The sequence below is a fragment of the Amborella trichopoda genome, chromosome 4 (genome assembly GCF_054954075.1).
Source record: "Amborella trichopoda isolate Santa Cruz 75 chromosome 4, AtrichopodaSantaCruz75HAP2 v2.0, whole genome shotgun sequence".
Classification (NCBI taxonomy): Eukaryota; Viridiplantae; Streptophyta; class Magnoliopsida; order Amborellales; family Amborellaceae; genus Amborella; species Amborella trichopoda.
This window is the reverse complement of record NC_142339.1, coordinates 1,376,922-1,389,846: the sequence shown is the minus strand read 5'-3', so window position 1 is coordinate 1,389,846 and position 12,925 is coordinate 1,376,922. Positions and strand designations below refer to the sequence as shown.

Here is a 12,925-nt window from a genome sequence, read left to right as displayed (position 1 = left end):
GCCGGTTAGGTTTCTATACTTCTTTTACGGCTTAGAAGATCTTAGAAGATATTTACTTACTTTACCATTCAGCCGCTCAATTTTGATCAAGAGAGCTATTTACCGTTTGATCTTAGATCTGACATCTCAAAGTATTTTATTTTTATTTTTTTATACAAATTTTATGAATATGAAATTTGGTACGTGCCATCTTTTCATTGGGGCACACCTATAAAAAATATTAAAATTATTTTTTCAATAAAATATAATGACCAAAATACCTTTTAAAACTTTTAAAGGTATTTTGATTATTTTATTTTATTGGAAATATTGTTTTTATATTTTTAGCTAATACGAGTTTAATAGAAGAATGGACGTGCAAAATTTGGTGTCAAAATAGTTTATAGAAAAAAAATAACATAAAATAAGGTAGAGATGCGACATTGTGATTGGGACAAGCTTAACCCTCCATTCAGAATGGACTCGATTGGATTATAATTCATCGAATTTGGACCCGGATTCCGATCTGAAATATAGTGCGGGATCCAAACCTGGTCCTGATCCAAAAATTAAAATATCTATGTATTTAAATATATTGGGATTTAAAAATAGTACCAAACCCAAACTTAGATCCAAATAACGTTTGGGTCCAAAATTTGGATCTGGATCAGGTCTAACCTTGGGTCCTAAGTGGGGTCCGAATCCATTGCCAGTTTGCCACCCCAATCTTGGGAGCACATGTGTTCATGGGTTAGGTCCGGACCCCAACCCGATTGGGTTCCCAAGTGATGTAGACTTGGCCCAACAAGTTAGTTAGGGTGCACATAAAAAGAAAATTGATTTTTATTTTAAATTTTAATAATATAATAGAGAAATTTACGTGTATATACCTTACGATTGCCATTATTTGAAAATTTTCCCAACTTTTATAATTTATGTGCATACCTTCTTTTTTTTTTTTTTTTTTTTTTTTTTTTTTTTCCAAGATGTCACCACTTTGCGGGATCTCGGCTAAGTTATTTTGTTGAAATAATCTAAAGTTAGATGCTCATGTACCTCTTTTCGTCTAAATATCTTTTTACTCGGATCTTCAAGATACAAAGTCATTTATATAGGACATGAGTTTAGATATTCAATATTTAAAGTCGTAGGCGACTTTGTATCTTGAAAATTAGAGGCAGGGACAATGCGGGGATCTGACTTCGTATCTTGAACTTGTCTTACAATTTGTATTTTTTACCTGATTTTTCATCCAACTTTTTTAAATAAATTGATTCATTATTGACGTTTTGGTTTGTCGAGTTTTAACTCACTGGACCACACCCAGTATATTTTCCTTGTAAGAAGCAATGGCAGTCTCGTAATAACAGGTACAGATTTCGGTATTTTGATTTGTAAGGAGAGGCAATCTCGTAATATTACCCTATGACCGGGCATTTACATATGTTTCAAGATGAAAATGTGGATATGGTTTCCCTAGACGAGTCTCCGTTTCACATATTATCTCCAAATTTTTTCAAGAGGAAAAAGACAATAAACCTTATGCTAGTATTTTGTATTTGGGTGAGGTTTGTATAGAGCCGAGGCTCTAAACAATCAAATTAGAGCCTGCCTTCAAATAGTGTCGAGAAATATGGTTTTAATAGTGGAAAGTTTTGTGATAGCTTTAAAATATATTTTTATCTTTAGTTATAAAATTTGAAGCTTAAAAAATAGTATATTGAGGAGATATATGAAAACTTAAGAATCTTTAAAATTGATGGTCTAAAAACGAGTTACAAGATACATTATTTTCAAATTTTGAAATCTATATTTTTTTTCATGTCCATGCATCTTGATGTTGAGATGATCAATTTGATGATATTTAGGCATCAAAGCAACCTCTTCGTGTGAAAGTTTTGAGGCAGTCTCTAATTTGATTGTTTAGAGCCTAGGCTCTATATAAACTTTTCTCTTTATATTTTATATTTTATTTATTTTTCAAAATACTCACAAATTTGGAATTATAAATTTCATGCTTTAGCCCTTATCTTACCGGGTATATATGTTGAAAACTTTAAGTTTTTAACACTTATACAAATTAAGGTATTAAACAATTCAGAAATTGAAATTCTGAATTGCCCAATCATATACATAAAAGTTTAAGCAGACAATAGACCCCACTTGAGAATTTATGGCTCTTAACCTATGACTTTTGTTTAGGTTTTAGGTGAATAAGTGGTTCGAAGTCTGAAGTTCTAAACTAATCCCTTATCCATAAATATAGAATTATCCTTGGTTAGAACTCAAGAAAACTTGTATAATTTTTTCAAGTGAATAAGCAGTTAAAAAATTAGAGATAAAGCCGTCATTGTCATCATCATTTGAGCTTTATTCTAACTATTTGGTCAACTACATTAACGCGGTTCCACCATTATACCATGCCAATATCGAGTGGAAAGTTCCGAACCAATAAATTTCCAAAAAATTGGATTGGATCCCCCCCAGAAATGAAAAAACATTGAAGTATAAAATCTAAAACATGGGTTGGTATTGTTGTGGATGCTCAAAAAGTGAACATGCACAGATTGAATCATGCTCATCCAAGGGCCAATAGCAAATCTTGTTTTTTTTTTTTAAGTTATTATTTTAAAATTATATTAATCTAAACTTTTACTTTTAGGTCCACTTTTATAATTAAGTTTGAATAAAAATAATAAAAAAACTTATTTTGTATAAAAAGAATGATCAAAATAAATTTAGATGTATTTTTGTCATTTTTTATTTAAAAAATTATTTAATATTTTTATTTAATTACATTATAAAAATACACGTACATTTCAAAATTCAGATCAATGTATTATTTAAATAAAAAATTAAAATTAAAATACAAATATAATTTTAACGGTTGGATATGGTCACATAAGATCTCAACCATTGAAAAGATGCTTGTGCATCTTTCCACCCATCCACGTGATATGGACAGGATACTTTTCCCTAAAACTCATGGATAGCAATTTCTCATTGGGTGCCGTTTGAATAGAGCTGAGGTTCCAAACAAGTAAAGCTCACTTTCAAATAATATTGAAAAATATGGTTTTAATATTGAAAAACTTTGAGACAGTTTTAAAACATATTTTCATCTTTAATTATAAAATTTAAAGCTTCAAAAATAATGTAGATCGAGAAGGCCTACTTGAAAAGGGTAAAAAAACACCATACAAAATACACTATTTTTAAAACTTAGAATCCATTATTTTCTCATGGCAATGAATCTTGATTTTGTAACGATCAATTTGAAGATATTTGAGCATCAAAACAATATTTTGTAATAAAAATTTTGAGGTGCGTCTTAATTTGATTGTTTAGAGGCTATATAATTTTTTTATAATAAAAAATTTGATGTGTGCTCTAATTTGATTGTTTAGAGGCTATGTAAACTTTTTTTTTTTTATATTGCAAAAAAAAAAAAAAATTTAACCTAAATTTCAGAAAAGAAATCAATAAGCTTCTATGATAGGCTTCTATAAATTACTTACCATCTGCCCCCTCCCTCCCCTCCTCCACAGTTTCTTATAAATTTAATGAACTACTCATTCTTTAACACCTCTCTCTCTCTCTCTCTCTCTCTCTCTCTCTCTCTCTCTCTGTTTTAGCCTTATCCACTCGTTTTACTGGTCTCACCAAAAAACCTCAGCAGGTCTCTCTCTATGTTACACATCGAGCCGTCCAAAACCGGAGCTCAGCCTGCACGAGTTTAGAGAGAGAAGGACACAGGGAGAGAGAGAATGGACTCAAAAGAACCTCGAGAGCAAGAATCAGCCCCCAGAACCATCACTTGCCTCATAGCATCAGCAATCAACCACTTCCCTCTCCTCCCTCAAACCTCCAAAACCAGCTGCCATGAATCCACTCTGCAAAAGCTCAAAAAGCTCCAAGAATCAGCGGCGGTGGCGGCCGATCAGTGGCTAAATGCCTTAGCGTCTCAAAACCCGTTGATTCAGAGATTCGCGGCCATTTCAGCTGATCTCCAAAGCTTCTCTAAGGTACAGAGTTCGTAAATCCATTTCCCAAATGAACTGTATCATAAACATCATACACCAGTGGTGTACTGTGTGTTCTTGTGGTGCCTCAGTGTCATCTGCCATCCGTTCCTGCTGATGGACGGTGATGACTGACCGCATTCTGCAGATAGATGGCGGGAGTGGTAGATATCAACCGTTTATTGTGAGGAATGAATGGTGGATGCCCCTTTTGTGTGTGACAACCCCAGTGTATCGCACACTTTTTCCTTTCTAAAATGTGTAGTGAAAACATAGATAAGTGAAGCTTTTTTTAAAAGAAATAAATAGAAATCTCCAATAGTAATTTTTTACATGCAATTTGTAATTTTTGGATTTATAGCGGAGGGGAAGCTTTTATACGTCTCCGCATACAAGTATGTGTTTTGGAATCGCAATGTGTCTCCACACGCATATAATTAATATTATTGAAAAATTTATATTTGTTCGATCTTAATTCATGGCTAGGAGTCAGTTCGGAATAATGTTGCATTCTAACGCTAGCTATGTGTTTTAAGCCATAATAAATACATAATATTATATGGACCGGGTTTCTATGCGGCCAAAGCCGTATATATAGAAATACGGGCATATTAATAAATCTATTTTTGAGATGGATTTTTAGATTTTATTTTTATGGACATGTAATCTCTAACATAGAAATTATGAATATGAAAAAATAAATAATTTTTTAAAAATAAAAATAATAATTCTAGTAAAAAAACATTTGGACCATTAATTTCTATTGTTTTTAAATGGAACACACATACATCTTTAAGATGGATGCTTTACATTTTTTGGATTGCATATGTAGTCGTGTGGTGTGGTCCAGCCTGCAAGAAACAATTTTCTATGTTATATATATAATGAGTTCACTCACATCTATCTGGTCAAGATCGCACTACTGGAAGTACAAATTATGTACGAAAATATTTAAATGTGTATTAAAAGCATAATAGCTGCTTGATCTTCAAATAATGGCAGGAGACCCACAACAAAGATGTGTTTTGTACTGATGATACTTATGTTGAAGTGTTTTATTGTAGCATCGTAAGATTGATAGCTCTTTTTTAACATCCATATTGCGGGCTCCCCATGTAAGGGGATTGTATATTATAAGACCATTTATTTTTTGTACAAAGAGGTGACAATCCCATATTATCCAATGTAAAACCGAACAAATTGGAGTTGATTAAAAATTTAAAAAATTTTCATTCGGACTTTGAGCCCAATCACCGACACACCATTAGCCACTTGATTTTACATCCTAACCGTCAAAGGTGACTATCACCTACCAAAGGCAAATGAACAAATTATATAGTTTTTCTTATAGGAATTGTATATTGCAAGACTATTTACTTTTGGTTTTAGGAGACCATGATTACCTCTTGCCGCTCCATACAAAATTGAACCTTGGAGTGTGTCACAAAGTTTGAAATTTTATTTGAGCTAGTCAATGACATATCCCTGGCAAGCCGATTTCACATCAAACTCAAGAATGATCGTGACCTCGTTGTGTCAAGTCAAATGGTCTTATTGTATTATTTTTTTTTAAATAATTAATGTTTAAGAAGAAAAACAAATTTGAGTATGGAAAGTCAATGATGTAGGGGTGGCAATGGACCTGGGCTTGACTCGGGAACTGAGGGGTAGACTCAATCAAGATCCGGGTATGTGCCCAAAAATTGTACCTGACGGGTCGGGTTTGAGTCCAAATCTTGGACCCGAACACTATCCGGGTCCGGGTCAGCCAGGCTAGGGCCCAACCCGACCCGTTGCCACCCCTACATTGATGTTTATGTAATATTCAAGAAACAAAGAAACTTGAGAGAGAGAGCACATAATGTTTGTTTTTTTTGTGTTTTTCTATCTAGATTCATTTGCAAAGCCCCAAGAAACTCGACTCCATATCCAACAACAACTTTGCTGCAATATTACCTGGTGACTCGGTGGCTGGAATCGTTGTGGCAAATGGGATTTCAAATTTCTTGAACATCTACAGTACCGTATTGGTTGTTCGACTCGTTCTAACATGGTTCCCCAATTCCCCTCCAGCCATTGTAAATCCTTTGAGGTAAGTTTACTGAGGCAGCATTCAAATATTTTGTAAGAAAATAATTAAGAAAATGAAAAACAACAATTTAGTTTAAAAAATGGAAATAATAGACTATAACTATCTCAAGTCTCAACCGTTAAAAAGGAAAAGAATAATATTTTAGCATGAGTTCAAAAAAATAAAATAAATAGGATTGGTATAGAATGAGTGTAGCGGAAATGATAATGTTGAGATGGATTGGGAAAATTTAGGCATGGCACCAATAGACGATAATATGAGAAAGCAGGCTTAAGTGGCCTGGTCATATGCAGTGCAGACTCAATACAACACATGTTAGGAGGTGCGAGTTAATTTAAGTGAAAGGCTAAAAACAAAGTAAAGAATAAGTCCAAAAGCATGTGGTGAGAAAATATATAAAGACTTATGGCCTCAATGAGAGTATGCCTTAGTAGTGGATCAAAATTCGTATAGCCGACCACGGTTAATTAGAAAAAGACTGTGATGATGATAATAAAATAGGATTGAGATAGATGAATGAAAAGAAAGGCCAAATGGGATTGCATCTTGTTAAAGCACCAACTCAAATCTCTATGGGAATTACGATTTTGGTGCCGAAAAACCCTAAAGTTCATCATCTCATCCTTGAACATTATAGATACGAAGGAAATCTGGAACATAGTGTATCTTGTAACATATTACTTGTGCAATCCATTTTACCGACAAATATACCAATTTTGCCATTTTTTGAGCTTCATTTAAATTTTATAATCAAAAGAGACTAAATTTTTAAGGTATTACAAAGTTTACAGGCACCTGAACTACATTTTCTAGTGGGGTTTTGAGGCCCGGATTTTCTTTTTATCATAACATTGTAAAGATGATAATAAGATATGATAATACTTTTTTATTTATCTTTATTATTATCGTGCCATTAACGATTCACTTCATGAATAACTTGTACATTCCTTCAAAATAGTTTGATTATGAATTATGATCATCATAGAATATATGCTTCTTCCCACTTTATATCGTTGTTTTGATTATCATTTAAAGGAAAATATTGTCTTACCCTTGTATCCCTTTCTATTTCATCCTTCACATTTTCTCTCTCTAACCTCTCTACTTTCTCTCTCATCCTCTGTCTCTTAAAAACCCACTTTTTTCTTCTTCTCTCCAACAATTGGAAAAGACCACAGTTCTAACCGCGTATCATGCTATACTCTGTATCAGAGTCAATGGGCCATTTTCTCAAAACCCATTTTTGCATCATGGGAGTCAATCATGTAGTGAATATTTTGAACCTTTTTGTTTCTAATATTTTCCTTTTGTTCATGTATTTGGCAAAAATTGAACTGAAATATTAGTCGTTTTTATGAAGCACTTTTTCCTTGGGATTTATATGTTTTCCTGAAAGGAGCGAGACACTTCATTTTTTTAGTTTGAGTGACTTACGTCAAATATTTTGGGTGGTAATTAGCCTTTCTTTTGTTGGGTTATTTAGGGTCCGACTAGCTTGGGCCACAAACTATGGCCCGAGAGCGGGGCTAGGGCTAGGGCTAGGGCCAATGCTAGCCCACTTCGGTCAGGTCTTTTTTTTTTGTTTTCCTTTTCATTTGTTATTGGCCGGGCTTGGCCCTTCCTTAACAGGGATAAGGTCGGGCATTGGTCAGCTTTTTGGGGACAAGAGCCAATCTAGGGCTGGTTCTGCTTGTTGGCATCATTAATTATTGGTTGAGGTTTATATAAGGTTTAGGCTTTATGAAAATAAAATAAAGCCTCACCTCAAATCCTTGTCCAAAAAACACTTTTGGCACGTGATATCTCCATGATGGCTCTAAAATCAATTTTTAATACCGACATATTTTTAGAGCTTGAAATCCTACTTTTTATCACAACCATAATATTCAAGCCCGGATGATCAATGTACAGAGGTTTTTTAATGCTTGAATTGCAATTTTTGATGAGTTATATAAAGTGAGGCTTTACTTATTTTGATAGGGCTGCAACCGTATCAAACCATTTTTCTTAATTATTTTTTAGGGAGTATATTGTTATTTTTCCCTGGAAATTTAGAGGGTTAGAATAAAAGTCTACAATCATTCTTCTGTTTTCATGAGCATACTTGATTTTTCATTTTCAAAATTGTTCGCACGGCTGAGAATCTCTCTCACTGTGGGTATCAGCAAAGTTGCTCTTTGAGAGAGAGTTTATCCCGAATGAGTTAAGCCCAAATCAGCCATCAATTACCAAAACAAGACCCACAAATACGCTCTTTTCTGTTGGGTTCTTGGTGATGTGTTTTCTCACGTAAGATGTTAAGAGTGACAGAGTAGCTCACCCCAAGTCAAAGCCCGCCATTAGTAGGAACTATTTTTTTTGGGAAATGGGTCGATACAACACCAACTAAAAGGCTTGATTTAGTTTAAGTAGATGGCTCAAGAAAGACAATGGGAAATGCTCAAAAGGATATGGATGAAAGTAGTGATAAAAGATATGGAGACCAAAGGAATTACTCGTTGATTAAAGAGTGGCTGATTTTTAAAAATCGGCCTATTAAATCAAAATTGTTCAGTGATCAATCTCGAGTTGTTTCGATTTCGAAAGTCATGTATTTTGAAATTTTTTTGCAATGCACTAATCAGCCGATTTTTTGTACTAATAAGCATAAATCGACTAATTGGTGCACCAATTGGTGAAATCTTGTAAAGGTCGTCTGATTTATGCACTGTTACAGTGTATAGTTTTGAACACGGAGCTCTATTATTGTAAATATCGTTTTGAGTTCCATTATTGCCCATTTTCTTTTCCCAATGTTGAGGAGAATCTCCATCATTGAAATGGAGATTTTTTTGCTTTTGGGGATCTATAGGTTAGGACAAAGAGTTACAACATGTCAAAGCAAAGAGCAACAACAGGTAGGGCAATGAGTATCTGCAAGAGGTCTATCTCACCTTTCTCTCTTTCAATCTTTGTTGGGTTCTTTTTCTTTCTCTCTCTCTGTTGGGTTGGGGCGAGTACCTTCCCCAACCTCTCTCTCTCTCTCTCTATTGGAACAGGTCTTGCCCCATCTCTCTCTTTCTCTTTGTTGGTTTCTCTATGTTGGGGTAGGCTTGCCCCAACGTCTCTTTCTCTCTCTCTCAAACTGATGGGGCAGGGGATTGCCCAATATTTAAAAGAGAGAGTGAGAGATAGAGAGGTGAGAGAGAGAGCCTCTCACTGGAGGTTGAGGCAATCCCTTGCCCCAACAGTTCAAGTGAGAGAGACGTTGGGGCAAGCCCCAACAGTTCAAGAGAGATTGAGAGAAACGTTGGAGCAGGCTTGGCCCAAGAGAGAGAGAGTGAGAGAGAAGTTGGGGTAAGCCCATGCCCCAACAATTATAGAGAGTGAGAGAGAGGTTGGGCAGGCCCTTGTCCCAACAATTAGAGAGAGAGAGGTGAGAAAGACGTTGACGCAATCCTCTGCCCCAACAGTTTGAGAGTGAGAGAGACGTAGGGCATACCTGCGCCAACATTTAGAGAGAGTAAGAGAGACATTGGGGTAGAGACCTACACCAACAAGGAGAGAGGGTGAGAGAGAGCTTTGCGCAGGGACCTGCACCAACATTTAGAGAGAGCGTAGGAGAGACATTGGGGCAGAGACCTACACCAACAAGGAGAGAGGGGGAGAGAGAGCTTTGGGCAGGGACCTGCACCAACCCAACAGATAGAGAGACATGGTGAGAGAGAGCTTTGGGTAGGGACTTGCTCCAACGCAACAAATAGAGAGAGAGAGAGGGGGGAGAGAGAAAAAGAGAGTGAGAGAAAGAACCCCATAACGAGAGAGAAAGAGAACCCAACAGAGAGAGAGAGGGGATGAGAAAGACCTGTTGTAGATGCGCTTTGTCCTGATATGTTGTTGCTTTTTGCCCTGACCTGTTGTTGCTTTTAGTCAAAAGCGCAAAAATCTGTATTTCAATGATGAAGATTTTCCTCAAAGTCTCTTCTCAACATTGCGAAGAGGAAAGGGCAATATTGAAGTTCAAATTGATCTTTACAATAATAGAGGCCAGTGTTAAAAAAATTGTGCATAAATTCAACGATCTTTACAAGAAATCGATGATTAGTGTACTAATCAACCAATTTGTGACGATTAGTACAAAAAATTGGTCGATTAGTGCGTTGCAAAAAAGTTTCATAATACATGACCTTCGGAATTGAGACAACTTGGTATCGACGTGTTTGTGAATAATTATGTATATTGAATGAGAGAGAAAGAACTTGTTTGCCCTAACTTGGTCACCATTGGAAAATGTGGTTTCCTTTAGAGAGAGATGGACATGGTCTTCTGCTCAGAGAGGAAAGACCTCCACATCAAGAGAAGTGAGTTTCCTAGAGAGAGAAACTTTCTCACCGGTCCCTCTTGTAAAGTAATAGGCTGGTTTCTGACAAAAAAATAGTTCCCATTGAGATTTTGAGTGATATTTCCTTTTAGTAGGAAAAAGTTTTGGTTGCTCTCAAGGTTTTATTCCTCGACAGTAGTTTAATTATGGAATAGAGGTAAGAGATCAACAGTGATGTTTGTAGGGAGAGTTGGCTTTAAAAATTTGCTTGATTGGATTTTGTTGGGGGATAGAGAGGCAATTTTGTACCCCAAAATTCATACTGTTACTATCGTTGGTATAGTGGATTTAATTTTGCCATGCATCTTAATGTAAGGTGCCTACATAAATCATTGCATTTTTGTGGTGTGTGTATTTTTTACTTTATTTCTCGTATTATGATCCTATTCTCACATATTTTGTTTCTAGTCAATTAAGTACATGATCCTGGTGAGATCCAATGTTCAAGACTTTTGTTTATGCATCTAAGAGGGTTCTTATATCCTCTACACAAAATTTGGACAGTTTTTCTATACTCCTAGGGTTTTTTTTTTTTTTTGGTTTTTTTTTAATGCCGTGTGTTTTTTCCCCACGGAACACATGTGCATTTTGCTCCCACGAGGAAGCATGTACTCTCTCTCTCTCTCTCATAATAACATATCAAAAGTGCTCAAACTGAATGTGGTGGGAATTTTTTGTGCAGTACTTTATGTGATCCATATCTCAACATATTTAGAGGTCTAATTCCACCTCTTGGGGGTTTGGATCTCTCACCAATATTGGCATTCATGGTCCTCAATATCTTCACTAGCACAGCTGCTGCACTTCCTGCTGAACTCCCCATGGACATGGCAAATCCAAAGGCTACAACTGCATCATCTGTTCAATATTGGAATCTCAATTCAAGAGGAAAGCTTTGGTTGAAAAGGTTTTCTAATAAAGGATTTAACAAAGGTGATAAAGCCTGAGGTTTTTGGTGTCAAGAAATGAGGAACTTCTTTTTTTGGGTAAGAAATGAGGAACTTATTGGTAGACATCATAAATAACCAAATGGATATGCAGATTAGAGAAGAAGGTTTGGGTGTGTTTCTTCTCTCTCTCTCACATGACAAAACACACATCGTTCTCAACCTTCGATATGCTTTTTAGGAAATCTAGATAATGGAACTAGCTCTTTGGTCTTGACTCTTGAGTATAATGATGTCTTGAGTTTTCAGTAGCATGTTCTTGTTTGAAGTATTCTTATGAGTTTGAGAGGATGGTACATGCCAGATATCAAAACTATTTGAGAGCAGTGTTTAAAAAAGTTGGGTTTGGGTTCGGAATTGCCTAGAACCGAGCTCAAGCCCTCCATCAGATGTGGGTTAGTCCTAGTCTGACCAGGCAATTTGTAACAAGAAAAATTAAACAGTAAAAAAATAGGTGGACTGATGTGGTTCGGGGGTTTTTCCAGCCCAGGACCGTATGACTCCCGATCCAGGCCGAAATGGGCGAGTACCGTGGCCTTGAAGCAAGTGGCATGTGTTTTCCATGGTTTGAAGATCCAAGAATCATTTCACAACATTGTAAGTACATATCCACTGCTAAATAGTGGATGTGGAACTCTTAAAATGCTGATTGATGTTGCTATTCTCAAATGGGAAAACAATTAAAAAAAATGCAAGATGAACAATTTTTATGGCTTAAAACCCTCTTTTTAATTCTTCCTACCCAAAAACATGAATGTGAAGAAATGAAGTTGCGGAGTTTTGGTTCTTCAATGCATCTCCAAAATGGATTTTCTTGGGTGGGCACATGAGCCCCGGTCACACCAAATACTTTCCTTTTCTTTACCTACATCTTTGTCCACATATATTATATGGAAAAGCATACAATGAGACAATTTACTTTTGGTACAAGGTGCACAATTAATCTTGACCATTAGATATGAAATGGGGTGGTCGCATTTATTCCACTGATCAAGCTTAAAGTCAAAAGAAAATTTTCCAAACTCAGTGACACCCCCAAGAGATTAGATTTCACATAGGATGGTTACATATAATTGTGACCTTTTTGTACCAAAGATAAATGGTCTCATTATATACAATCTCATATCTTATTTAAATAAGAAAAAAACTATTATTACTTTTCACCTCTAATAAGAGCAACTATAACCAGCTCTGGTCCTCCTTTTGCCCATGCAGGTGGGTGCAAATAGTTAGGAGCATATTAGCATGGGCAGCCTGGCCCAATCTTAAAGACTAGGGGTCGGGTCACAAAATGTGGCCCGAAAGTTGGGCTATAACTGATCCAGTGGGCCACCACAACTGGAGGACCGGGCTTAAGCTAAGGTTATGACAAGGAAAGCTCACCCCGGCCTTATGTTTTTTTTCTTTTCCTTTATTTTTTCTTTGAGTCATTAGGGCAGGTCGAACTTGCCCGAGCCTTGGCTAGTTGCCTAGGGACCCTTGGCCCTGATCCGTGCCAGGCTGGGCTAGGGTCGGTCATAGAGGG

The 12,925-nt window shown here is 36.0% G+C and overlaps 1 protein-coding gene across 1 annotated transcript; it reads left to right on the top strand.

Moving 5' to 3' along the window:
• Window positions 1-2,982: 2,982 nt before the first annotated feature.
• On the top strand, window positions 2,983-11,671 carry YLMG2 (YGGT family protein). Its single transcript, XM_006849627.4, has 3 exons — window positions 2,983-4,004; window positions 5,894-6,093; window positions 11,136-11,671. The coding sequence occupies exons 1-3, from the start codon at window positions 3,747-3,749 to the stop codon at window positions 11,398-11,400; spliced, it is 723 nt and encodes a 240-aa protein (XP_006849690.1). The 5' UTR covers window positions 2,983-3,746; the 3' UTR covers window positions 11,401-11,671.
• Window positions 11,672-12,925: the final 1,254 nt, after the last annotated feature.

Excerpts from the sequence above, each read along its gene's own strand:
- YLMG2 (XM_006849627.4), top strand. The coding sequence starts at position 3,747 with ATGGACTCAAAAGAACCTCGAGAGCAAGAATCAGCCCCCAGAACCATC. Across the intron at positions 4,005-5,893 it reads ATCTCCAAAGCTTCTCTAAG|ATTCATTTGCAAAGCCCCAA; the intron begins GTACAGAGTTCG and ends TTTTCTATCTAG. Across the intron at positions 6,094-11,135 it reads GCCATTGTAAATCCTTTGAG|TACTTTATGTGATCCATATC; the intron begins GTAAGTTTACTG and ends TTTTTTGTGCAG.